The following is a 26,467-nucleotide window of genomic DNA, read 5'->3' on the forward strand; positions in this document are numbered from 1 at the left end:
GTATGTCTGCTGCTGCTCCCCAAAGCAGTAGACCATAAGACATTAAACTATGAAAATAACTAAAATATACTAACTTAGCAGTTGCCACATCTGTCAAATGCCTAATACGACGAATAGCGTAGGCTGCAGAACTAAACCTTTTAGAAAGTTTTAAAATGTGAGCATTCCATTTCAAATTTGAATCTAATGTTATTCCTAAGAAAGTAGTACTATCAACAAAATCTAATCTTTTATTACTTATACTAATATCTACATTTGCCTGCCGCACATTGACGCTCTGACAAGTTTCATTTCAATTATTATCGATTCCAAGTTAATAGCCTTCCAAATTAATTTGCACGTATCAAAAACAAATTTGGTTTCAAGTTAATCCTTGTACAATCGGATATGAAATGCTGATGAATATTCCATCTTTAGCGTAGCAAATAGCATTGGGCAATATATCAGGATTACTGATGTGCTCTTATTCAAAATGAACTAGATTTTACCTAGGGTAGGTACTTAAGGTCTTTCTAATCGTTATCGATTATAGACCTAATTAAATTAATTAATGTATACGGGGCAGCTTACACAGATTGGGTTAGCCTCGAAGTATAAGTTCGAGACTCATGTTACGAGATACTAACCCAACGAAACTGTATTTTATAAAATATAACTAAATTTTAATGTTTATTTACTCAATTTTTAAAAGATCCTACAGATAACGCTATTCCTTGGTCTATGACAGAACTCTAAAAATCACATGGCGAAGATGAATCAGCTGACAAAATCAATGACATCTCTTTTCACAGCAAAAATTGAAAGTGATCCTATTTTAAAAAAATTCATTGCTTTTCATACAATGAATTTTTTTTAAATAGGCCTATAAAATTAGTTCAAGGTCATGGCCGGGATTCTATACAAAGTGTAACATAACTCTATCTCTAGAAAGTCAAAAGTATCCCAGTAATTTATCTATCTATCCAAAAAGTAATGTTTTGAGTAGATAGCAATTGACCAGTCACATTATACATTAACAAAACAAAGAAAATTGCTGAAGCGCAATTGATTGTTGAGTCTTGTGTAAATTAAACAAATGTTAGTTATTAAAGTTTTTTATTTTACGTAAATATTTTTTAGGGAGGTGATACATGCACGCTTCAACGGCCAGCTACGAACTGAGGCGGCCGGCCGGCGCTCACCCCCCGCTCTTCAAATGCACTTGCAATGCGCAACGCAAAGTTTTTTTTCTGACCTACACGCGGGTAACCTCCAAATGTTTAGTGGAATCAATAAGTGGGTTAGGGATTTTTTGAAATCAGAACACTTCTGATGTAAATTCCAATATGGCGTCCATACGTTTAAAATGCCTACTATAGGTACCTAATAGTTGAGGTAGCTGTTATTATTACTTACGTTGAATTTATGACAGACATTTATAACCTCGACGTCTCAACGATTTGTTTATAATTCGAAATGTACAAGATTTCTACGATTTTTCATTTGTTTTGAAATGTAAAGATGTATTCATACAATCAGAATATGAAATATTTTTAATAAATTAAGTCGCGTCTTTTGAGGTCATTTGGATTGTGACCTCAAAACGAATAAGTACTATTCCGCTTCATTGATTAGTTGGAAAACTAGGGTTACGAAGATTACTTACCTTAAACATTTTTATTTTCAACACGATGTCAAGGACACTATGTAACATTATTATCTCACTGATATAAGGCACTTTTAATGGTCACACGACAAACTGAGGACGGCAATGCGCGTGGTCTTAAGGCGCTTGCGGTTGAGGTAGTTAGTGATCCAATTTATAGTCCTGCGCTCTATTAAACTGTTCTTAATTTTAAGTCAAATTTAAATTTATTCCAATAACATTATTTGAGATCAAAAATAAATAAATAAGTAGAAAAAACTTGATTTATTTATTCTTGATTATGAAATGTATTGAAACAATTTTGATTAAAGTTGATTAAAGATATAAAGTAAAAATGTAGGTAGTTTAGAAGTGATTTATATATATTTTATTTATAAAGAACAGACTTAATCTTGAGCAGACCAACCGAGAATCCTTTCAACAAAACTGAACTAGCATGAGTTGGATAGCTGTCACATTCGCGCATGCGCGAAACATAGCGCCTCGCCCCTGTTCTGCGTCTCTGAATGAATGACGTCATAGCAAATAATCACTTTTTAGACCCTAAAATTGTGTTTCACATGATTCAAAATTCATGGAGGATTGGAGAAAAAAATTAACTTCCTTATTTAGATGGAAATATTTTTCTAAGATTTGTACTTTTTGAAATATAAGACATAGTAAAAATGCCGCATAATGAGTGCTTATTGATCCAATTTCCGGAATCGTATACTACCGCGGTATACCCGCAGTGTTCTCAAATTTGATAGAAGATAGTATACTTTTCAAACTGAACACATTAAGAAAGTAAAACAGTGTATTGTGGTATTACCTACTTAAAATGTCATTTTAAACTTAACCTTTTGAATTAACTAACGAAACTTATGAGAAAGTTTACATTATTATTATAAGATCGTGGATATCGCGCCGGCCGCACTGGAGGCCAGCACTATGTTCACTTTTGCGAGAAATGTAAACTCACGCAAAAATGAAATATTTATATTTTACTATTTCAGCGAATTAAAATAAGCGTTCTTTTTTGTAGATAGATAGACATTGAGGACATGTCAATATATCTCGTCTGTGTACAGCAGTATAGTGTATACAGACTATATACTAAAAATATTGCGATCTTCAAGGTCTTAAAATGTTGCTACAAATTATAAAAAAATAACTTGCCATTATGACATTAACTCATACGTAGTTTTCAAAATTGTAAATAAATATTTAGTATCAATTTAAAAGTCAGACTAAAGTGTATCAATATATTTTTAGTATTTTTATGAAGCATGCTCTTAGCGGTCGTAAGTATCCTTAAATTACGTTTCTATAGAGTGCTTTCTGTTACCCGAGACCTGGTTAAGTCTATTAATATTAACTTACTATGTTATTACAATATCTAAGTTTAATCCAGAAACAAATCGGGAAAATAATTTAGCGAAAGCTTACATATGTTTCATTTTCAAATTTTATTTTCGCAGCGGCGTTGTGCGTCGATACTTCTGACACGGTACACCGCCCCTAAAGGTAATGTTTAACGTAAAATAATTTGCTACAGAATTAAAGAAATTTCTTCATTTACTTCTGGATATAGTTAGGCGAATGTATCAAATAAATAACAACTATATCCTCCTTCAGTCATTCCCTTTCAAGTGCGGATCGTGACTCCGACTGCAGCAGGCTTCTCCATCTTCTACAATCTTCTGCACGATGGAGAGCTTGATACATCGAAATTTGGAGTTCTTCCGTGGTCTTTTGCTATCCACCTTTCCAGTTACAAGTTTTTCTAAGTTGTCAGTGCTTCGGTGCGCTATTTGGCCAAAGTATTCGGTGGAGGCATGATGTGGAAAGGCGCGGTACCTGAATAACTATAATGCACTAAATTAAATGATAAGCTTACATCAAGATGGCAGCCGACACTAAAATGTTTGACAAATAATTATTTGTGGAACACGTGGGACACACGTGTCACGTATTCACCCCTTACGAGGTTGACAAAGTCGATAGTTATAAGACACGATGAAAGGTTTACCTGGATGGAATTGGGTTTAGAAATAAAAATGAGTAAGTCGCTGACCCGTCGCCTTAAACAGGAAATTAAACTTAAATAGTATTTAAGCTAATCTTTTCACATAAAGCAAATTATATTTTAAGGTATTTTTATCAGACTCCGTGCTCTAAAAATGCAGCTAAGAATGCAATAGAAAATATGCTAAGTATAAAAGAAGCGAGAGCGCAGAAATTTTATTGCCGTGAGAATTCCTCGGTAGTCGCTGGTAGGATGGTCTCGTAAAATGTGCTAAAATCAATGCATATTATTGTTTGTTTAAACAAAGGGACGTGGTTTTCTATTAGGATACAAGACCTGGATATAGCAGGGGATATTTTGACTGACATCCTGGGTCTAAATATGTGAGCATGTATGTTCCATTGTTCCTGATATGTTGTCTAGTGGTGCGCTAAGAGGGTCCGTTACAGATGAACGTGGCCTTTGAGTCCTTGCGAGACGATTGGCTCTGTCTAACTCATAAGAGATAAGGACGTGATTATAGGTAAGAATGTATGGTGCGGAACCGCGGGTGTACTGTAGAGCTTTGTAGAAAAAGTTATCAGTTACTGAGTATTTTGTTTTTAAATACATTTGTTTCTTAAGTATTAAGAAGTTAAAAGTTTCGAACGTTTTAAACATGAACTTCACAAGTCTTTGTTGTCAATATTTATTAAATGAGTCGAACAAAAGTATCTGTAAACAAAAATTTGGGAAGTTTCAATAGCAACTCCATCTTGTTTACAAGTTCTTTCACATGTTTTCATGTTTTATAAAGCGAACAAATGTATGGTAAAGAAGGGTGCCCACGCTTTGTTAGAGAGAGCTCGACTTAATACTTTTGTACTTGTAAGTCTCTTATTCTGAAATCACACCTCTATAGAATTATTTTACAAAATATTATTTATTATTACAAAGATTTCTCGTGGGTGGAGCTTAAAAGTTTATTTTCTCTTTTCAGTATTGTTACTATACAACACAATGGAACAGAGGTTTCATAGATTTTCATAGACGGTCATACACGTTTATATACATCTTTTATAATTTAATTTCTTTTATTTAAAGCTACGTCTCGTTATCAATTTTACAAAATAAATTGTACTGTTGAAATAAATTGGAATAAGTATTCTTATATTCCCATTCATTATACCAAAATCAAAGCGATGGGAAGATATCAGCGGGTCATCTAGCATGGCTCTCGCGACGACGTTTATCGCGTGATCAACTATCGCTATCCCGTTTCACGTCATAATAAAAAGCGAATAGTACATCGCGCGGTAAAAAAACGGCGTCGCTAGCGCCGTACAACTCGATTTGTATTAAAACGTGCTGTTTTATAATTCGCTCAGATTCATTTAATGCACACTTCCATATTGCTGTAATTAAAGAAAAGAACTGTATGTATGTATATCCCAGCTTCATCTCTACCGATTCTTTGAATCATAAGAATGTAATAATCAATGAAAAAAAATGTTTACTAATTGGGAATGCTTATATGTATATATGAATGAGATACTTACTAGCTAAACGATACTATACGGCCTCTTATATAGAAAAATATCCAAGGCGCAGGCCAATCAGAAAAAAAACGATTTCCATTATACCCAGTCCAAGATTCGAACCCGGAACCATCCGTGTCACAGACAAATGCGCTACCTTTTTGTTTTAGTGATTGGAAGACATGCGTCCTACGTGATCCAGCATCACCAGCACGATGTACTGGTGATTGGTGCCGGCGGCGCTGGCCTGCGGTCTGCTGTGGGTGTCGCCCAGAACGGCTTCTCAGTGGCCCTGGTCTCCAAGCTGTTCCCCACCAGGTCTCATACCATAGCCGCGCAGGGAGGGATGAACGCTTCCATTGGTACTTTTTTCTTCTCCTTTGTTTGTTTGTTGGTATGTATCAACTTTATTGTACAGAAATTTACACAGTTACAACAAATAGTACATATGTAGTTGGAAAAAAAAATTAGTTGTATTAGCGGACTTATCCCATGAAGGGATCTCTTACAGTCAACCGGCAAATAATAAAGGAACTAGAACTTATTTTTTTGGGTTGGGTAATGGGACATAAGACTCCTGGCACTATAAGAGTGGGACCCCTTTTTCCGTGGATGTCGCGCAGAGAGGAAATAACGCTTCCATTTGTGAGATATACTATTAGACTATATTTTTTATTGGTTGGCTAGGATTTCGGTTTAGGGTACTCTTAACCTGATCTCCCAACGTTTTCATACGCTCGCCGTGTAGGTTTATTATAATTGCTAAGTCAAACTGCTTTTACTAAACTATCTAGTCTTATTCCCATTCTGACAGTGATAAATTTTCAGGCAGCATGCATGAAGATAAGTGGCAGTGGCATTTCTACGATACTGTGAAAGGTTCCGACTGGCTGGGAGACCAGGTAATCTTTCTTTGTGGGACAAACTTCTATTGTAGTATCTGCTAAGACCAAGTATGAAGCCAGGCAGATGAGCGGTAGACCTGCGCCAAAATACTGGATCATTTCTTCTTACTTTAAGGCTGGTGGGGCTTTTTGTAGTACTGAAGTAACAATTCATTATTGCGGTGAAGAACCGCTCGATCTCTTCCGATACATAACAAAAGCACTGATATAAACTATACTAATATTATAAAGCTGAAGAGTTTGTTTGTTTGAACGCGCTAATTTCAGGAACTACTGGTTCGAATTAAAATTGAAAAAAAACCTTTTTGTGTTGAATAGACCATTTATCGAGGAAGGCTTTAGGCTATATATATAGTAGCTTTTGAGTATATTCGTAACAAACATACAAAAATACAAATATTTTCTCTTTATTATTTGCTTGGACTAAGAACAGTCTGGAGAATGACGTCGGGTACTTTTCATAAATGCCACAAAGACTATAATTCCTGTGGGATTTGTGACTCTTCACGCGTATGAAGTCGCGGGCAACAGCTAGTAATATAAAAATTATGTACTTAAAGCTGTTTAAATAAGATGAAAATTTAAAGGTCATAGTCCTATCTTATTCCAATTTCTTTATTTACAATGCAGTTAGCTGACTCTTTCAAATCAAGTCACTGTAATAGATATTTTATATTAGCCCCCATGAAAGCAAGGCTTAAGTCACGATCTGAAATGGGTTTCTTAAGAAAACTAAGATTACAACATAGCTTATTAAGAAGCATAATATGTTCTCTACAGCTAGAGGCTTACAAATAATGTTGTTCACATTGGTCAAATCATTGTAGGAAAGCTGACCCCAGGGTCCAAAGCACGGCGATGGAGGGTGCAACTGGGAACACGCAACGATTAGAGAGAATGATATGAATTCGATCCATATACATATATAATTTGTGATAAAAAACAAATTATAGGTAACAATCACATACAATTTCCAAAATAAGTTAACGTGCTTATTATTTAAATATTCGCTTATAGGTATATTTATTTATGAAACTGTCATTAAAAGCATTCATAGTAAACAATGATACTAGTATTCTTGAACCTATGCACCTGGGTACATACACATTTTTGAGTTTTATACTTCAACCATTTGACAACCGACGCTCAATGTGCTAGGTGCTCATAAATGTGATCCAGTACAATTACACCGCAATACATATACCTTTTCCATACGTTCCCACATTATAGAAATATAAGCTGCACCCACGCTTATTAAATTTTTCTAACATCTACACGGACATTACATTCGCGAATTTGATAGAATTTACTTTTGATGACCATTTCAGTTTCACACTATTGTTTCATTTGATCTCTTATTTTCCATCGTTATCTAAGTGATCATTTATGTCGGAGTGGTCCTAATGGCACAGTTTAATATTTTTATTTAATTTGTACACCAATATCTTTTACTTTTTTAGCCATCTCTTAGACATCCGGCAAAGATTTTGTGTCGAAAACACACAACTCCATATCAAATGCCACAACTATGGAATGAAATTCACGAAATACACGGAAATTTATTAACTATCATTTGAATGTGTGACTATTGTGAGAAGTATCCATAGTAACGACGAGCTGAGTTATGTAGTTAGCCTAACTTTACCTCGCTTTCATTTGCAGCGGTATAGCACTGATTAGGGGCGTCACATACATGCCGTAAATCAATCTGCCTAAGTTGATTATGCCTAAGTTGTATGAACTAAAATAAATGGAAAAGTACTTATATCCTTTGTCAAGATGTAAACTAGATTTGTATCAAGATCAGTAGACTTGTTTGACTGTGAAATGGTAACAAACAAACTAAAGAAAACACACAACAAATTCAAATTCATATTAAATAAACTTATTATAACAGTTCACCCAGGTGTACGAAGGTGGACGTTTGATAAGATAAACTGAAAGTATACCTCTGACTGTATTCGATATGAACGTTAAAAGAAAAATTATGGGCATCAAACAGTTATAAGTATCGTCATACTCTTGACGTAAGTCTTGATTTCATCCCGGCATTTATCCAGGTTATAAGTCAGGTCTTTAGACGAGAAAACTCACGTCATAACTTTCATAACGAGCTAACACAGCTTGGCTTCATAGTTCGTACATAATTGTACAACAGGGTTTAAATATTTTCCGTACCGTAAGAGCATCGATTTGCAATCATTGTACATTACTATGGCTAACCGCGCTTTGTTTGAACCTAATTCGAACCTGTTAACGGGTACGGTCTTTTTCATGCGTACTTTAACGACTAGACCGCCGGTTATTTTTGAATTCACATACTATACGTGTGATATATCATCTTAATGTAACATAACTTCTTAAACACCGATTCGATTTTGCCGTTTCGGTATGTATGTGTCAAGCTTTATATTTGAGTTGAATATTACATAGATACCTGTTGTAAATGTATGCCCGTAATACACTAGCTAAGCTCCAGCCAAAAGTTGCCTTTGTAAGAAGGAAAAGTTGACCGTATATCCAAACAGCTTTTGTCAATATTGGCAGATATTTGGTCATTATAACGGATTAAGTAAGGATATTGTCAAGTAAATAGGTATAAAAGTCACAAACGTCGGTGGTCGATATGATCATTCTGAATTATGTACATAAGTTGAATGCCAACAAACTGCACATGCAGGTTCCCCTGCAAATTTGCAGAGGTCAGACACTCTTTTAAAACTCTGTTAAAACCTGCCTCACCTAATCCAGGATCATACTCAAAAGGTGAGCCCCGAACTCCTTTTTAGAGTGATCAAAATGTACCCGGGACTTACGCCAGGACTTATTTCAGGACTCCATACAATTGTTGACACGTGAAGCGCCGAATGTGGCTTTCGAGTTGGAAAACATGGGGATGCCGTTCTCTCGCACCAAGGAAGGCAAGATCTACCAGAGATCCTTCGGGGGAGGCACCACCCACAACGGGACTAAACCGGCCAAGCGCACTTGTGCTGTTGCCGACAGGTTAGCCATGCAGTTTTGTCATTACGTAATTTTAATATCAATATTTTCACATATAACCTACACATAAGTGCCGTGTGGTTCCCGGCACCTATAAAAAATCAGTCTTTTCGAGACCGTTAGATCTGACTAACCGGCATGAGATATAGACGTGAATATATGTATGTATGTACCATACATAAAATCAAACCTCTTAAGAATATTTGAGCAAATCAAAAAATAAAAATATGAATGGTAAGAACAAGGTATAGAAAGCTACTTTATAATTATTTTATTCTTTATTTTATTTAAATAAGAACATTTGTATGCAAATAGAAGTAGAACTGATTAATTTAAGATATCTTAGACTTCACATTTTAGATAGAGTTATTGTATTGAAAAGCTTTGTCCATGAAGTTAAGGTTGTTATTGGTATGTTAGTACCTATAGGTATGTGGCGACATCACTAATGTCACAAATCAACTGTCAATCATCGCGAAGGAATTGACGCGCTCAGCCAATATCGGCGAAGAATCTGAATCGCGCAAACAACGATTTCGCGGGTTGGAGCATAAATACAACCTCCGACTCAACATCGTCAGAGCCGCGGTTCTCCAGGCATCACACCTAGCCCATCGGGAGAACTTCCCTTTGGTGGCGGTCGAGCTAAATCATCGTTCCCGCTACAGGTATTTTAAAATAACAAACCGGAATTTTCGAGCCGCGATATTGACAATTCGACACATGCATATTGTGCATTTTCGTTTGGTACGATAATTAAATTAAACAAGCTCTGCGTCAAAGGACGACGTTGCCGACGTGAAAATTATCTGCTATCGTAATTTTATCACTCTATAAAGCCTTTCTGATAAATTTTAAAAAAATTTCTTTCATATGATTTTCATTTTTTCCCCATAGAAATAAATAAATATATATGGGACAAATTACACTGATTGAGTTAGCCTCGAAGTAAGTTCGAGACTTGTTGTTACGAGATACTAACCCAACGATACTATATTTTATAATAAATACTCATATAGATAAACATCCAAGACCCAGACCAATCAGAAAAAGTTCTTTTCTCATCATGCCCTGGCCGGGATTCGAACCCGGGACCTCCGGTGTCACAGACAAGCATAGGTACTACCGCTGCGCCACAGAGACCGTAATATGTATTACAATACCGGCAAGGTATTGTTAAAATAAAAACAGTTGGATTCAAAATGACATACATTTTGAATCTGTTACTGTGTACTGTGTACATCAACTGTTTTTATATTTTTATATGTTGTGTTATGAGTAGATATATTTTTTTCTAATAAAAAAAACCGTTGAATTCAAGAGTCCCTAAACCCGAGTGCCTTATTTATATTTTAGTCTAATTAAAGTAAATGTGTTATTTGCTCAAATATATTTATTTATTAATTAGATAAATTGAAGAAGACTCTCCTTTGAGTCATTGAAATATCTACTCAGTGAAGTTTCATTTCATACTTATCTGACATACATTCATCATTTTGTTTGCTAAATATTAGGTATTCTATTGCATTCAACGTTTGTCGTGTGGTTCCCGGCATCTACCTATAGAAAAATGAATAGGACCATTCAATCCCTTCCTCATGCATGTCGTAGTAGGCGACAAAGGGAAAGACTTATTTTGCGGTTAATTTAGGCGATGGGCTAGCAACCTGTTTCTATTTGAATCTCAATGCTATCATTAAGCCGAACAGCTGAACGTGGCCTATCAGTCCTCTAAAGGCTCTGTCTATCCACCAAGAGATATAGACGTGACTATATGTATGTTTATTCAACGTAATTAGTTTACCAAAATGGGTTACATGCAAAATTGGAGCAAAAATAGGGGTAATAAATCTCATAGAGAAATTTGGTGTGTGACATACAAAAGTTTCCATTTGCAAATTCCAAACAGCTCTGCTGAAATGAATGAATAAAGTAATTACTATCGTATAGGATGTCTCGTGTCCGCACTGTTTCGTCGAGTTCGTTTTCAATTTGGTTTATTTCGATACTGAGTATTTTTACTTTGAATAGTTTTCTCCGAAACTGTGAGGTATTGAGATGGAGCTCGAACTGAATAATGCATTTTCCTTTGATACGAATACTATTGAATGAAACTTCATTCAACACTACACAGACAACTGTCTGTAATCACTGTATGCATAGTTTAATTTGATTTCATTACAATACCTAATATTAGTCATAAGTACTCATAACTAATATACTTAATAATTTCACAAATGCGAAAGTTTGTAAAGATGTGTGGGTGGATGTGTGTGTGTGTGTTTATTACCCGTTCACGCAAAATCAACCGCACGGATTTTCATGAATCATTACAGTTATTAACTTATACATTGGAATAACATAATAATTAAAAAATTATTCAGATTTAAGGCGGATGAAGTCGGCGCAATAGCTGGCATAAAAATAAATATAAAGTACCTAATATAGCGACATAGCGACCCGCCCCGGCTTCGCAACGGTAGCATTTATGATAAATTTTGTACAAATTTTTATCCCGTATTTTAGTTTGATTTTGAAAAAAAGAAAGAATCCTAGATTAGAACGCGGTTTTTTTAAATATATACATCCCCAAATTTCATTCGAATCGGTCCAGCAGTTTTTTTTTGTGAAAGCGGAACAGCCGGACAGACTTTCGCATTTCTAATATTAGTGAGAGATGTCCTGTGGTCATCACATAAACAAAATTACTATCTACACGTCCAAAGGGCAAACTGTAAGATAAACTAATATGAACCGTGCTGTAAACATACAGTTATGCAATAAAATGCATTCTGAGTTTGAGTTTGAACCCACGTATATTGCTGTCATATGATGAAAGTGTTTGGAAAGCTGAAACTGTTGACAATAATCATATATGAATAAAATGGACGAGTCGTGTCTGTACTGTCTTAACATGGACGATAATTGGAAAAAATAATTTATTGTGTATAAAATATATCGAAAAGCAAATATTATTTATTGTTTTTTTTTTGTGCCGTGTGGTTCCCGGCGCCATTACAAAAAAGAATAGGACTACTCCATCCCTTTCCCACGGATGTCGTAAAAGGCGACTAAGGGATAGGCTTATAAACTTGGGATTCCTCTTTTAGGCGATGCGCTAGCAACCTGTCACTATTTGAATCTCAATTCTATCACTAAGCCAAACAGCTGAGCGTGGCCTATCAGTCTTTTCAAGACTGGTGGCTCTGTCTACCCCGCTAGGGATATAGACGTGATCATATGTATGTATGTATGTTTTTTTTTTTGCTGCTTGTTTTACAGTTGCATTTTAGACTTTGTCTTAAATAATATTGGAGTAGCGCGCAGCTTCTCACTCTAAATGATCCAAGCATGTGAAGTAAGAAATCGCGTTAATAACCTTCCTCTTAAGTGATTTTTTTTTTAGTTTCATAACTTTTAGCTGAAAGAATACCTAATATAAAACGCCAAGGTGACTGGCTGACTGTTCTATTTGCGCACAGACCAAACTACAGGACCGGTCGAGGTGAACTTTGGCATGCAGATAGTTGCTATGATGTAGGCATTCGCCAAGAATGGATTTTTGGAAATACACGCTGGTACGGAAGATAATGGCTTTTTCATTTTACACGGGCAGGGCCACGGGCGCCGTCTAGTATTGTTATATAAATAGTTTTCTTTGTAAATTCAATATTGTAATAAAAAAATATTGTAGAGCCATCTTGTGCTAAATCTACTGGGATACATGTGATAAAAAGCATGGTATTTATTTTTTGTTAGCATAACACACCAAAGCAACCCTTAAGCAGAGAAAAAGCATACAAACCAGCTTCTGTCACATTTCCTGTATTTTAAATTTATCAACCACCCGCTAGATGGCGTGAAATAGAATTATCCGTAAAATCAATAGCACTGATTCAACATTAAAATAATATATCGAACTATTCTTGTTATTTTGAAACAGAATGACATTCAAAATATTAAACTCAGATTAACCAGATTTTGTACTATTATATATTGAGATACATGACCGCAGTTCCGTCGACGCTTAACTTAAATTCGCATTTTTTCCCTATCTGTGGGATTATCCGGAAAAATGTGGCCTATAGATTTACCTCGGATAATTTACTAAATTTACACAATATTGCATCAAAATGGCATCAGCGTTTGAGCTGTTATATCCTAATAGATTTAATATGGGAACTTTCGCCGTAGCATAATATGCGCTAAGCAGTTTTTATCGCGCGATAAACAATCGCTGTTTCACTTTTTATTATGACATGAAACGAGACAGCGATAGTTGCTACGCTATGGGGGTTGGCGGGTCCAACAATTTTTTTTTTTTTTAATTCCACAGAACTGGCCACGCTTTGCTCCACACTCTCTACGGCTACAGCACGCAGTTCAAAAACATTGACTCTTTCACGGAATTCTTCGTTCTGGACCTCCTGGTGCAGGATGGGGAGGTGGTGGGGTGTCTGGCGATAGACATGGACGATGGCAGCTTGCATAGGTTTGAATTCATATCCATACTAGTAAAAATTTCGGGTTCGTTGCCTGTTTATCCCTTTTTTAATGTCTTGAACCAATCTCCATAAAAATTTTTACTGACTTGAAAAAAGAAGAGGTTTCTCAATTCGACATTTTTAATGAATATATATAAGTATGGTGTACGCAGGAGAATATAGATTAGTTTTCACGAGTTCCGAACCGCGGGCGAAAGCTAGTATATCTAACATAGGATATCCTGGCGAAAGGTCAGGTCAAGTGAACCCTAAACCAACATGAGTTTGTATAAAGAGAGTGAAGAAGAAATATACAGGGATCATTGGAAGTGGAAAGATTTAGTTTCTGCCTACCACTCCGGGAAAGAGAGCCTTGATTTATTTTTATTTTTTTTGTATCTCCAGACAGATATTACATCTTCCCACTGGCAACAAACATTACTTTTGCATACAGCTTGCAGCGTGACTTTCAGTCTTTTCAAGACTGCCTTCGACTACCACGCAAGGGATATAAGACGTTATTATATATATATATAATAACGTCTTATATCCCTTGCGTATATATATATTATATGTATATATATATATATGACTAGCTGTGCCCGCGACTTCGTCCGCGTGGAATAGTTATTATGGGCATCATTTAAGCCATTTTTTTTCTATTATTTCTTTGCTCCTTATAGTTGCAGCGTGATGTTTTATAGCCTTCCGCGATAAATGGTCTATTCGACGCAAAAATAATTTTTCAATTCGGACCAGTAGTTCTTGAGATTAGCGCGTTCAAACAAACAAACTCTTCAGCTTTATAATATTAGTATAAATTTTTGTATTAGTATAGATTTTTGAGTATATTTCAGATTCCAAGCCAAGAATACAGTGATCACGACCGGTGGCTACCCTCGCATGTATTTCTCGTGCACAGCAGCGCACACTTGCACAGGGGACGGGTGCGCGATGGCAAGCAGGGCTGGCATTCCCTTGCAGGACATGGAGTTCATACAGTTCCATCCTACAGGTGACTAGTGGTTACTACGAAGATGGTATCCTTTTATATGTAGCCCACTGTACTTCCGCCGTAAGAAAGGAATCGTCAACAAGTACGAAACATGAAAACCGATTTCTTTTCCTTCATATTATATTGTCATTGACTTGGTAGTACAAGTTGTTTTTATTGTATCTAATTAAAACTATCGCTGTCCCTTTTCACGTCATAATAAAAAGAGAAACGACGCGTGTGCCATGCTACGCGGGCTGAAATTAGTTTTAATCTTTTCTTAGAGTTACATCTTAAATGGTAGACTGTCGTCAGGCATTGTAGAGCGTCGTAGCAGTTCGTAAATTAATATGGTTGAAGCCGTAGAAAAATCGGTATTTCAAATTTCCCATACCAATTATATGATAATGAAAAAAATCTTTGTTCGGCATCTAAAATTAAAAGGGAAACTGCCTACTGCGACGGTAAAGAGGCGTTATGTATGTATGTAAAAAAGAAATACCAAAAATATTTTCTTTTACACACACATTATAAACACAAAATTATTTGTAGTAATTTTAACCTATATTATTTATTAATCATCATGTTATTTTTAAATGGAACATGGAACTCATACCAAGGTGTTATAAGATAGTCAATTCTATATGAAAACACATTAGAATGCAAACAGTTGGCGCTGTCACGAATATTTTGCATTCTTTTTTACCAAACAGTTTGTTCAAAGGAATGTACGGCTCCGGTTGTCTGATGACGGAAGGTTGCCGTGGAGAAGGCGGCTTCTTGATCAATAGTAATGGTGAAAGATTCATGGAGAAGTATGCTCCCAAAGCCAAGGAGCTGGCCAGCCGAGACGTGGTCTCACGGGCTATTGCTACTGAAATCAGGGAAGGTATGATTTTTTTATATGCAGTCACTTACCATCAGGTGAGATCTTCGATCTAGTATAAAAAACTAGATACACAATCCACAACAAAAGGGTTCTCACCAAATGACTGCCCACTCGAGGTATTGGGTTGCCTTTTTATTCAGTACCAATCGTCCTTAGGTGAAAAGATGTAGTCTCCATTGCCTAGCCCACCGAAAAAGAGGCATGATTTTATGTATGTTTATTTATTATGTACATATGTTGGTTCGTAGTTCGCAAGACTATCTGTACAACACTCAGGAAAATACCAGATTTACTTGTGATTACTAAATCATCAGGTCGTGGTGTGGGTCCAAAGAAAGACCACATGTACCTTCAGCTCCACCACCTGGGTAGCGCCATCATTGACGAGCGCCTCCCCGGCATATCAGAGACTGCCCTGACCTTCACCGGAGTCGACGTCCACAAAGCCCCGGTGCCTATCATCCCTACCGTCCACTACACCATGGGGGGAATTCCGATCAATTATAAAGGAGAGGTATTTGACTATTTTGGTATTTTGCGCAACTGTGTGCGTGTACCTATGTTCTTTAAGGAAATTTTTGTTTACTACTGTCATAAAGGATACATTATATCACGTGTTGAACAAATCTTACATTGGTTATTTTGCAAAGGTTGCAGAGTTCCGACAAAGTCACTTCATGTAAAAACCTGATCTACCCAAAAGGGGGAAATCTAACCGGGACGCCAGGAGGAAGAAGTGGACGTCACTTACCTATATAAATGTATAATCGTACTGTATGAAATTTTCTCCATAAAATCTATTAAAAATAACCGGCCAAATCGGAGAATAAGATTTCCATAACATCAACACGTTTGTTGTAAAACCTTTTTTATAAAAACACTATACCAAAATATTGTTTAAAAATAACCTTTGTTGTATGGGATACCCTTTACTAATTACTTTATTTTTATTTCATGGTTTATATTGAAATAATCACCTTAATATAAGGCACGGAACTGTAATTATTTTTAATTATTCATTCAGTAGTTCATTGAAATAAGGGAATAACCGCCTTTGTCAGGTGATTGTCTACCAAAACGGTCAAGACTGTGCCGTGCCCGGTCTATACGCGGCCGGGGAAGCAGTGAGCAACTGCCACGGAGCGAACCGACTGGGTGCCAACTCTATCTTGGACATCGTAGTGTTTGGCCGGGCGATTGGACAGAACATCACTAATGAGTTCAAGCCGGGGCAGACGCAGCCTACTTTGAAAGACGTATGTGATTTCAATCGACATCTAAAGAGGAGGAGACAGTGAAAAAACCTTTCTTTAGTATGCTATTTATAGAAAAATTTTAATTTGAATAATAATTTGTTTCACTCACAGTTCCAAAATAGATTATCAGTTAAGGTTGCCTGTCGGATCTGATCATGGGGGAAATTAAAAAGAATACCGGACAGTGACACTTACTGGTCGCTCATAAAAGCAAGATTCCCGGCACAGACGCAGCAGACGGGCAGCCAGAAGGCATCGTGGTAGATTGCTATGCGATTCAATGATGCCCTCAATATGGCAAGAAGTTTGCACGGAGGGGTTTTAGTGGGTAGGCTGGCGTACTACGTGCCAAGAGCCAAACACTCTCGGGTGAAGACCCGGGGGTCGGTCGTAAAAAGGATTTCCCTTTCAGTACAAAAAATAAATAAAAAGTCGTGCTACAGTAAGATTTTTTTCACAGAATATATGTGAAGCGACTTTGGAAAACCTGGATAAAGTGCGGAATGCCAATGGCTGCGCGCCCGTGCACGAGCTGCGGGAGGCAATGAGGAACACAATGCAGAACAAGTGTGGGGTCTTCAGGACTCAGTTGTTACTTGATGAAGGTATGCCTATGTGTTTTTCTGTACTTACCATACTCTTGGTTACTTACATGATGTAAAAACTGACTGACTGACATATCATCGTGTAGCCTAAACCAATTGGTTGATTTGAAATCGTTACATCGAAATTTTCACAGTAGATTGTACGAGTAGGAGCGATTGTGTTTAAAATACCAAGAAATATTAAAAGTTACACTTAGCGCTACCTACATGAGTCTCAATAAATTACTACATAGAAAATCTCTGTGAAGAGAGGGTTTGAACAACCTGTACCTATGTTGTTACTATCTCATAGGAACCCTTTCCATAGGTACGCCACCTTGCGGTTTATTTGTGAAACAAACAGAAGATAGGGTCTTCTAACACACTAGACTTGAGGAGTTCTATGCGACAATAAATTACACATTATTTTGTAGATGGCGGTTTTATAAAAAAACGAGTGCTTTCCAGTGGCTTCATTGTCTTAAGATCGCGGCTTTTCAACTACATCCTTTCCAAATGTTATATAAACCAATGCAGTATGTATCGGAAAAAAGAGCCAGTAGTTCTGATACCAACAAAAAAATTAAAATTCGATCGAAAACTTAATAAACTTTTTTATTTATTTATTTATTTATTTATTCGGTAAACAAAAAATATTGTGTTCGAATTTATAAAAAATCTTAAATCTAGGTACTTATAAAAATAAAATATAATGTTACTACTTACTTACATACATTAAATTAAATTAAAATTCACTTAGGGAGTAACAACATTTTTTAACAAGAAGGGCCCTCAACTTTTTATTAAAAATGTTTCGACTGCGTATAGCCTTTAACTCTATAGGCAACTTGTTGAAAAAAACCACTGTTTGGAAACGTACACCTTGCGTTATCACTCTTAGAGTAGATAGATAGATAGATAGATAGATAGATAGATAAAACTCTTTATTGCACCATAAGAGTAAAACATACAAAACAACACAAAGTAGATGTAGATGGTACAAAGGCGGACTTATCGCTAAAGCAATCTCTTCCAGTCAACCTTTGGGTGGAAGGAAATCAAACAGGAGATTGGCGTTGGCGCAGAGCAAGATAAATAAATGTTTGAACATAATAAAATACATATCTATATGTAATACATCTAAATACAAATACGCATAAATACAGATAAATAATAACATACATAATAATAACATATACTTAGGATAGAGTAGAAAGATAATGAGACCTAACGAGATTTTTGAAACTATTAATAGTCTGGGCTTTCCTGATTTCTACAGGGAGAGCATTCCATAAACGGACAGCTTGTACAGTAAAAGAGTGGGAGTAAAAATTGGTATTGGATGTCGGTAGTCTTAGTCGTAGGGTAACCGTGCTACGCAGACTGCGGGTGGCGCCTTGGGCATCGCTATAAAAACTGAAGCGCTCCTTTAAATAAGATGGAGAAAACGGATTAAATAAAACCGAATAGAGCATTGTCACAATATGCAAATTGCGACGGAGTCGGATAGGAAGCCACTTCAGCTGCGAACGGAAGGAAGAAACGTGATCATATTTGCGAAGCCCAAATATGAAACGTATAGAAAGATTTTGAAGACGCTCGAGTTTGTTTAACTGTTCCTCAGTGACATCGAGATAAGCAGTATCAGCGTAATCAAGGAGGGGGAGAAGAAGAGATTGTGTCAGCGCAATTTTAGTATCAATAGGTAGAAAATTACGTAACCTTCTAAGCGAGCTGAATGCTAAGAACATTTTCCTGCTCACGTCATTAATATGATGCGACCATGACAAAGTTTTGTCGAATATTAAACCCAAATTTTTTACCTTGTCACTAAAAGGAATTACCACATTATCAAAATTAAGAGGAGGCACTAATCTCCAATCAATACGAGAAACAAAATAAGGGCTACCAATTATGATTGCCTGCGTTTTAGACGGATTCACCTTAATTCCAAAAGATCTGCTCCAGTCAGATATTCGCATCAAATCACCATTAATAGAGGAAATCGCGGAAGGTAAATCAGCTAATGGAGAGTGACAATAAATTTGCAGATCATCCGCATATAGATGGTAGGAAGACCGAAGGTTATCAGTGATACGGTTAATAAAAAGTGCGAACAACAAAGGAGAGAGCACACCGCCTTGAGGTACCCCAGCCGAGATGTGACACCATGATGATAGATTATCATCAATACGGATACACTGCTGACGGCCACTGAGGTACGAACTGAACCAAATAATTACCGATGGAGATATGTTCACAGTGCGCATCAAACTGAGTAGAACATCATGATCGACAGTATTGAATGCATTTGTAAAATCAAGCAACGTGAGGATGGTCAACTGCGAATTGTCCATGGCAAGTCGTATGTCGTCACCGATAGTGATAAGTGCAGAGGTGGTACTGTGCCCTGCACGAAATCCTGATTGGGAGGGATTAAGGATGTGATTTTGTCGAAGAAAATAATTTAATTGTGACTGAACTAAGCGTTCAAGGATTTTTGATAAAAATGGTAGAACAGATATAGGACGGTAATCGGAAAAGGACGATGGGGTGGGTTTTTTGGGTAAAGGAGTAATAAACGCATTTTTCCAAATAGAGGGAAAGCAACCAGTGGATAGGGAGTTATTGAAGATTTGGGTTAAAGTGGGGAGGATAATGTCAAGTATGGGCAGAACCATTTTACGGCTCATCTCATCAGCCCCTACAGCATTCGAGGTTACAGCAAGAACGCACTTTTGAACATCACATTCGGTAATTAAATTAAACGAAAACGGAGGATAGTCGGGAGGTGGAAAAGAATTAAGGTGGTTTAATATGGAACTTTTATCATTGCCACCAAAATTACAAGAAGAAGAGAAATGCCTATTAAGGCCATTAATATTAAGAGATTTGGAAACACTGTGGTTTCTCTTTCCTACTCCCAAAGATTTTAAAAACCTCCAGACTCTGCCTGGATCCCCATTTTGAACAGACTTGTGAATGTGACGGCGTTGGGCCTCCCTACACATCTTGTTACAAGCGTTACGAACTTCTATATATTTGTCACGATATCTGACTGGATCAGACTTAAACCTAGTCTTAGCAGCGTGTTTTTTAGCAATACAAGCCCTAATGCTATCTGTCAACCATGGAGCAGGAAAGTGCTTCACCCTAACAGGTCGAATAGGAGCGTGTTTGTTGTAAATGCCTATAACTAGGTCATTAAATTTATGGACTTGATCATCGACGGAGTCAGTATCAAACACTGAATCCCAATTACTTCCTATGGCATCATGACGCAACATATCAAGGTTAATGGCATTAAAATTACGCTGCAGAAGAATTTTGGATTTCGGTTTCGGAGGTTTAATTTTGATAGAAAGATATAAAAGGTCATGGTAGGAGAATATATCCGCATTGCATTGACCATGTTTGGATACAAGCTCAGGAGAGGACACAAGAATAAGATCGAGAAGAGAAGGAACGCGACCGGGAAAATGATGCGTAGGAAGGAGTGGAAGAATGGTCAGATTACAAGCATCAGTAATGGAAGATAGGGAATTTGCACGGTTATCACCTTTGACTAAGCATGTGTTGAAGTCACCCATTATAATTGTGTGCATATAGGAGGGCATGATGTCTTCTAAGATAGTTTCAAGGCTTGAGAAATAATTAATATTTGAAGAAGAACTATAGAAAACACCAAGAAGAACAGGAGTGTGTGAAAGAGTGATTTCAACAAAGAGATACTCGGCTTCAAGAGAGGAGTCAGTAACTTGAGACGCACGAATAATATTAAAAGGGATATAGGATCTTAAGTAGATGGCAACACCACCACCACCCTTATCAGGGCGATCATTGCGAATGAGTTGGAACCCCGGTAAGGAGTAAGAGGTGGAAGTGTGACAAGATTTAAACCAAGATTCAGAAACTAATATCGCATGTACATGTTTGCTGTCGAAACAGGTCAACAGATCAGGATAATGACCTGGTATGCTTTGGGCATTAATATGAATGACGTTAAAGTTTTTAGGGACATCAGAAAAATACTCATCAATAGTCTCGTTAAGTGGAAGAGGGATAGAATGAATACTATCATTTGTACTACACATAAAAAATATTTGTATATATACCTATAAATATGAAAATAAATTAATAATAAAGTGCTTTATATAATATATAGTTATTTGCTAAAATAGCAAAAACCAATGTTGAGCCACCCGCCAGCAAACTAGTCTTAGAGAAGAAAGAACACAATTAATAAATGAGACAAAATATCACTACTTAAGTAGTAACATCACGAAGATTTGTAATTTTTAAAAAGAGAAAAAAAAAAAAGAAATTCTGTCAAGTTCAAGTAAAGTGTCGACAGATGACAGACTCGTGACAGATCAGACCTAATTGTCAAACCTGTAATGCAAACAAAAGAAAACAAATCTGACATAAATTCCAACAACTACCGCATTTAAACTATAAATTATAAAAAAAAAAAAAAAAAATCAAAAAATAAGAAGGTAGTTATTAAACTACTTACAAATCACTTCGTAAAAACGTTACCGAAGTTACATTGCGACGGAAACTACTTTTTGATAACAGCCCGTTTCGGACGTGACGACGAGCCCCCGACGACCGCCGAAGCTGCAGGCACTACCGCAGGCTTTGCCGCTGGTATGCCACCCGCAGGCACCACTTCAGCAGCAGGCTTCACGCTCGGGACCTCTGTTTGCAAGTTGCCTCGAAGCCTGTTGACATCCTCAATAGTGTAAACGCGATGTCTCGTACCATCATGCCCGATAATCAACACGCAACCATCACGCGTCCAACATTTATTTATACCAAAGTGTTGACGAGCTGCCATGAATGCCTGGTGTCTGATCTTGGTCAAGTATTCCGAGAGGGTCAATCCAGAGCCTTTTAGTACCGTCTTAGCACGCCAGAATTTATCCTTACTTGAAATGTTGAGAAATTCAATCAGAATTGGCCTCGGCTTCCGACCAACAGCAGAACGTCCCAAGCGATAGCAACGTGCAATATCAGCTTCCGAGAAATTGGCTATCTTTAACTTGGACTTTGCCATATGAACAATTTCCGGAACAAGATCCTCATTTGAGCCCTCGGACATACCATGAAGAAGCAGCATGTTACGCCGGAAGTTCATTTCAAATTGCTCCTGCTGTTGTGAGAGCAATGCGACTTGTCTCTGCAGTGATGCCATTGTTACACCAATGAAACTCCTAAAGTCAGCAAAATCCGTGGCCAATGAAGTGATGTTAGGTGATGGATTCGCTTGCTGTAAACTGCACTGGAAGTCCTCCATTTTTGAGTTAAACAGTGTCATCATGTCGTTTATAGATTTTTGAATGGATTCCATAGTGTTCTTTTGTGAGAGGAAACTTAACAACTGGCAGGTAGACTATGTTATTTAACAATAATGTACATATAAATTATAATTAATTTTGAATGATTTTGATTTTTAAAATATGAAAATTACAGAGAGGCTAAAAACTACAACTTTTTCTTTCACTGCTACCCGCCGAAAAAAAGAGTAGGATGTATTCCTGTCCTTAAGTTCTTTCTACGGCTGTTTTCTCTCTCAATCATTTCTTCTTCAGACTCGTAGAGATGCCTTTCTTTATAAAAGTTATTTAAAAGGACCAGGATATACAGACTAGGTACAGTTAAAATTTCTAATTTTTTAAAAAAACTTACACAAGACTCCCAAGGTGGAATTCTCGTCATGGCGCGTATAGCCCTTTTTTGAGCTATAAAGGCTCTTTGCAGATTACATTTAAAACTGTTCCCCCAAAATGCTATGCTATAACGCAGTTTTGACTCGACTAATGCATAGTACACTACCTTCAGCTGTTGAGTTGTCAATTCGTCTCTGAGACTACGGATTGCATAACATGAAGAATTAATTGATTTTTCTACAGCTTCAAGTTCTGTTTTCCAGTTCAAGTCTGAGTCGATATGTACTCCTAAGAATTTAACGTTTTGAACACAATTAATTATTTTATTTTGCAGTTTTATTACTAATTTATCCTTGTTCCGTGATGTTGCTCTAAAAAGAAGAATATTACTTTTGTTGACATTAAGCTTATTTATCCAGCTCACGTAGAAATCCAGAAATGGTTCAAGGCTTTCGACAAGATCCGGGTGGTGGACCGCCATCACAATTGGAACAGTGACCTGACCGAGACACTGGAATTACAGAACATGTTGCAACTGGCCGTTCAGGTGGTGGCGTGCGCCAGGAACAGGACGGAGAGTAGGGGCGCCCACTTCAGGGACGATCACCCTAAGAGAATTGACGAGATGGATTATTCTAAGCCCACTGAGGGGCAGGCAAGTTGTATTTTCGTATTTTGTCCATTATGTCAGCAATAGCACATGCTGCAAATATGTCACAATAGGACCACTCCATCTCTTTCCCATGGATGTCGTAAAAGGCGACTAAGGGATAGGCTTACAAACTTGGGAATCTTTTTTAGGCGATGAGCTAGCAACCTGTCACTATTTGAATCTCAATTCTATCACTTAGCCAAATAGCTGAACGTGGCCATTCAATCTTTTCAAGACTGTTGGCTCTGTCTACCCTGCAAGGGATATAGACGTGACCATATGTATGTATGTATGTAAGTCCGTTATTTCAGCAATATCACCAACGGAAGACTTTTGTAGCCAACATATGCTGAGATGGTGCAATTTCTGGCAACAACTTAACAACTTTAACTTACTTGATTTATTTGTTTTTCTTCTGTTCATTTATCTTTCTTTTATAATTAATTTGTTAAATGGAAGTTAGGTACTTAGCCAAAATAAATACTTTTTACGAATATAAGAATAAATCAATCACCGCCGAATTATGAAGTGTGTTTAAAATATAAAACATGTATATGACAACCTATAGAAGTGGTCAACGTGACGTAGCAACTGATGGTTGTGAAACGTTAACGTTTTCAAATTGCAACTTATTGAATTTAATTTGGTTAACTTCACAACAAGACATTCCTTTAGTTTAAAGTTCATTTTGCCGTTTCGATTGCCTCATTCTTATGAAATTAAAAATTACAATTAAAAATGACTTGGAATTCTTCTTTAGGACGATGGGCTAATAACCTGTCACTATTTGTATCTCAATTCTAACATTAAACCAAACAGCTGAAAGTGGCTTTTTAGTCTTTTCAATACGGTCGACTCTGTCTTCCCCGCAAGGGATAAAGCCATGATTATATGTATGTGCGTGCCTATGTTTGCATTCTTATGAGTAGGAATCAAATGGTGTGTTTTTAATTTCACAATGTAATGCTTGTTTCAGAGCCCAGTCCCCATAGAGCAACATTGGCGAAAGCATTCCCTGTCATCTCTGGACCTGACCACCGGCCAAGTCTGCATTTCTTTCAGACCAGTCATTGACAAGACCCTGGATGATGAGGTGGAGACGGTACCACCAGTGCCAAGAGTGTATTGATGGTATAAATTAAATGTTGTTAGTTTCGTAATAAATTTTGTATTTTTTAAGCCATCGTTTTTTTTTATTATTTCTTTGGTTTTCACCTCTTATTGCGTAGTTCGATCCCTTTTTGAAACATGTAGGGCGATTAACTTACTTCAATATAGTATAATACATACATATCTATAATTAATTAATCTTTGGATAAATTGTCTATATATCTGTGACCGTCTAGGTCATAGCAATGCTGAATAAGCATTTATAAAACAAAAATAAGGATAGATACCGTTTTGAAATTGTACTTTTTATCGCGTTGACCGCTATGAACATTTTCTTTTTTTGCAAATGAAATTTTGTAAGATGGGAGATGAAACTTTGTAAATGTGTTCCGGTTTGACAAGGCCACATAAACTAGACTAAAAATCCTAGAAGCAATGCTTCGTTTTTACACGCGAAAATAGTCGCATGAGAAACATACATATTGTCACGTCTATATCCCTTGCGGGTAGACAGAGCCAACAGTATTTATAAGGCCATGTTCAGTTCTATATATGGAATTGAGATTCAAAAAGTGACCAGGTTGCAAGCCCATCGCCTTCAAGAAGAATCCCAAGTTTATTAGCATATCCCTTAGTCGCCTTTTATGATATCCATAGGAGAGAGATAGAGTGGTCGTATTCTTTAGTGCCGAAAACCACACGGCACTCGCAAGACTTAATTCGTAATACCTAAAGCTATTTTATAAGCCATTAACTAAATCAAGGTTGGCCAAACAGTGCCCTTCTGTAACATATAACCTTATTTAACTTAAACATCGGGTGATAGATGGCAAACACCATATCAACTTGACCTGCAGTTTACATTATTCTTCAAACATTAATAGGTCAATAACTTTGGTGGTAGCTACTAGTGATGATTGACCTGTGGTTTCTTGAATCTCCGTATCGATTGAAGGGTCAGTAAAACTGGTGGGTGTCATATGTGTGGCCACACCTTAAGCCAGGTGTACAATCATGATGTTGATATCTCCTGTCAATTAAGGGAACACATGTTTTTGTACTGTTCTTTGCCGTGGGGTAGCCGTAACTTAAACGTTATGATGAGTAATTGTTTCTTTTTTCTGTCGAGTTTTATTTTAAAGGTTTCCGTAAGTAGGTAGGTGTATATAGTTCGGTTTCGGTTTCGGCGGATCATCAAAGTAAGATATTTAATAAAAACTTTAGCGCATTCTTTGACATATCTCCTTAAGCTTTTTATTTTTTTTAATGAAGAAATCGGTTCATTTCATTTGTGTGATATCCATCCTAAATTCCCATCAATATACCTACAAACATATATATATATATAGTCACGTCTATATCCCTTGCGAAGTAGACAGAGCAAACAGTCCTGAAAAAACTGAAAGGCCACGTTCAGCTCATCATGGCTTAATAACAGAAATGAGATTCAAATAATGACAGGTTGGTAGCCCATTAACTACAAGAAGAATCTCAGGTCACCCTACTAAGGGAATTGCTAAAAAACTTAGGATTCTTCTCATTCAATATGGTTTCAAAATAGACAAATAGTCTAAGACACAAGAATAAAACAAATGAAGGCTGTGGTAAATAAAAACATTGTAATCACACAAAAAGAATAGTTTATACATATATGTATAAACATATTATTATTATTTATATAGGTATATGTATATACATTTAATCATGTCTTTTACCCCTCAAGGGATGGACAGAGCCAACAGTCTCGC

The 26,467-nt window shown here is 36.7% G+C and overlaps 2 protein-coding genes across 2 annotated transcripts; one reads left to right on the forward strand and one right to left on the reverse strand.

Annotated features, from left to right (window-relative positions):
* Positions 1–5,434: 5,434 nt before the first annotated feature.
* LOC106130518 (succinate dehydrogenase [ubiquinone] flavoprotein subunit, mitochondrial) lies at positions 5,435–24,788 on the forward strand. Its single transcript, XM_060953793.1, has 12 exons — positions 5,435–5,532; positions 5,999–6,072; positions 8,909–9,081; positions 13,415–13,570; positions 14,420–14,577; positions 15,281–15,445; positions 15,760–15,959; positions 16,507–16,701; positions 17,162–17,306; positions 21,153–21,161; positions 23,386–23,619; positions 24,593–24,788. Exons 1-12 carry the CDS (start codon positions 5,517–5,519, stop codon positions 24,736–24,738), a joined length of 1,671 nt encoding a protein of 556 aa, XP_060809776.1. The 5' UTR covers positions 5,435–5,516; the 3' UTR covers positions 24,739–24,788.
* LOC132903980 (uncharacterized) lies at positions 21,700–22,664 on the reverse strand. Its single transcript, XM_060953794.1, has one exon. The coding sequence runs from the start codon at positions 22,636–22,638 to the stop codon at positions 21,847–21,849; it is 792 nt and encodes a 263-aa protein (XP_060809777.1). The 5' UTR covers positions 22,639–22,664; the 3' UTR covers positions 21,700–21,846.
* Positions 24,789–26,467: the final 1,679 nt, after the last annotated feature.

This window comes from Amyelois transitella, chromosome Z, assembly GCF_032362555.1.
Source record: "Amyelois transitella isolate CPQ chromosome Z, ilAmyTran1.1, whole genome shotgun sequence".
Taxonomy (NCBI): Eukaryota; Metazoa; Arthropoda; class Insecta; order Lepidoptera; family Pyralidae; genus Amyelois; species Amyelois transitella.

Bases quoted from the DNA above. Each gene is read 5' to 3' on its own strand.
- LOC132903980 (XM_060953794.1), bottom strand. From the start codon at position 22,638: ATGGAATCCATTCAAAAATCTATAAACGACATGATGACACTGTTTAAC.
- LOC106130518 (XM_060953793.1), top strand. The intron at 15,446-15,759 runs GTATGATTTTTT...CTAAATCATCAG, and splicing joins TGCTACTGAAATCAGGGAAG to GTCGTGGTGTGGGTCCAAAG. The intron at 15,960-16,506 runs GTATTTGACTAT...CGCCTTTGTCAG, and splicing joins CGATCAATTATAAAGGAGAG to GTGATTGTCTACCAAAACGG.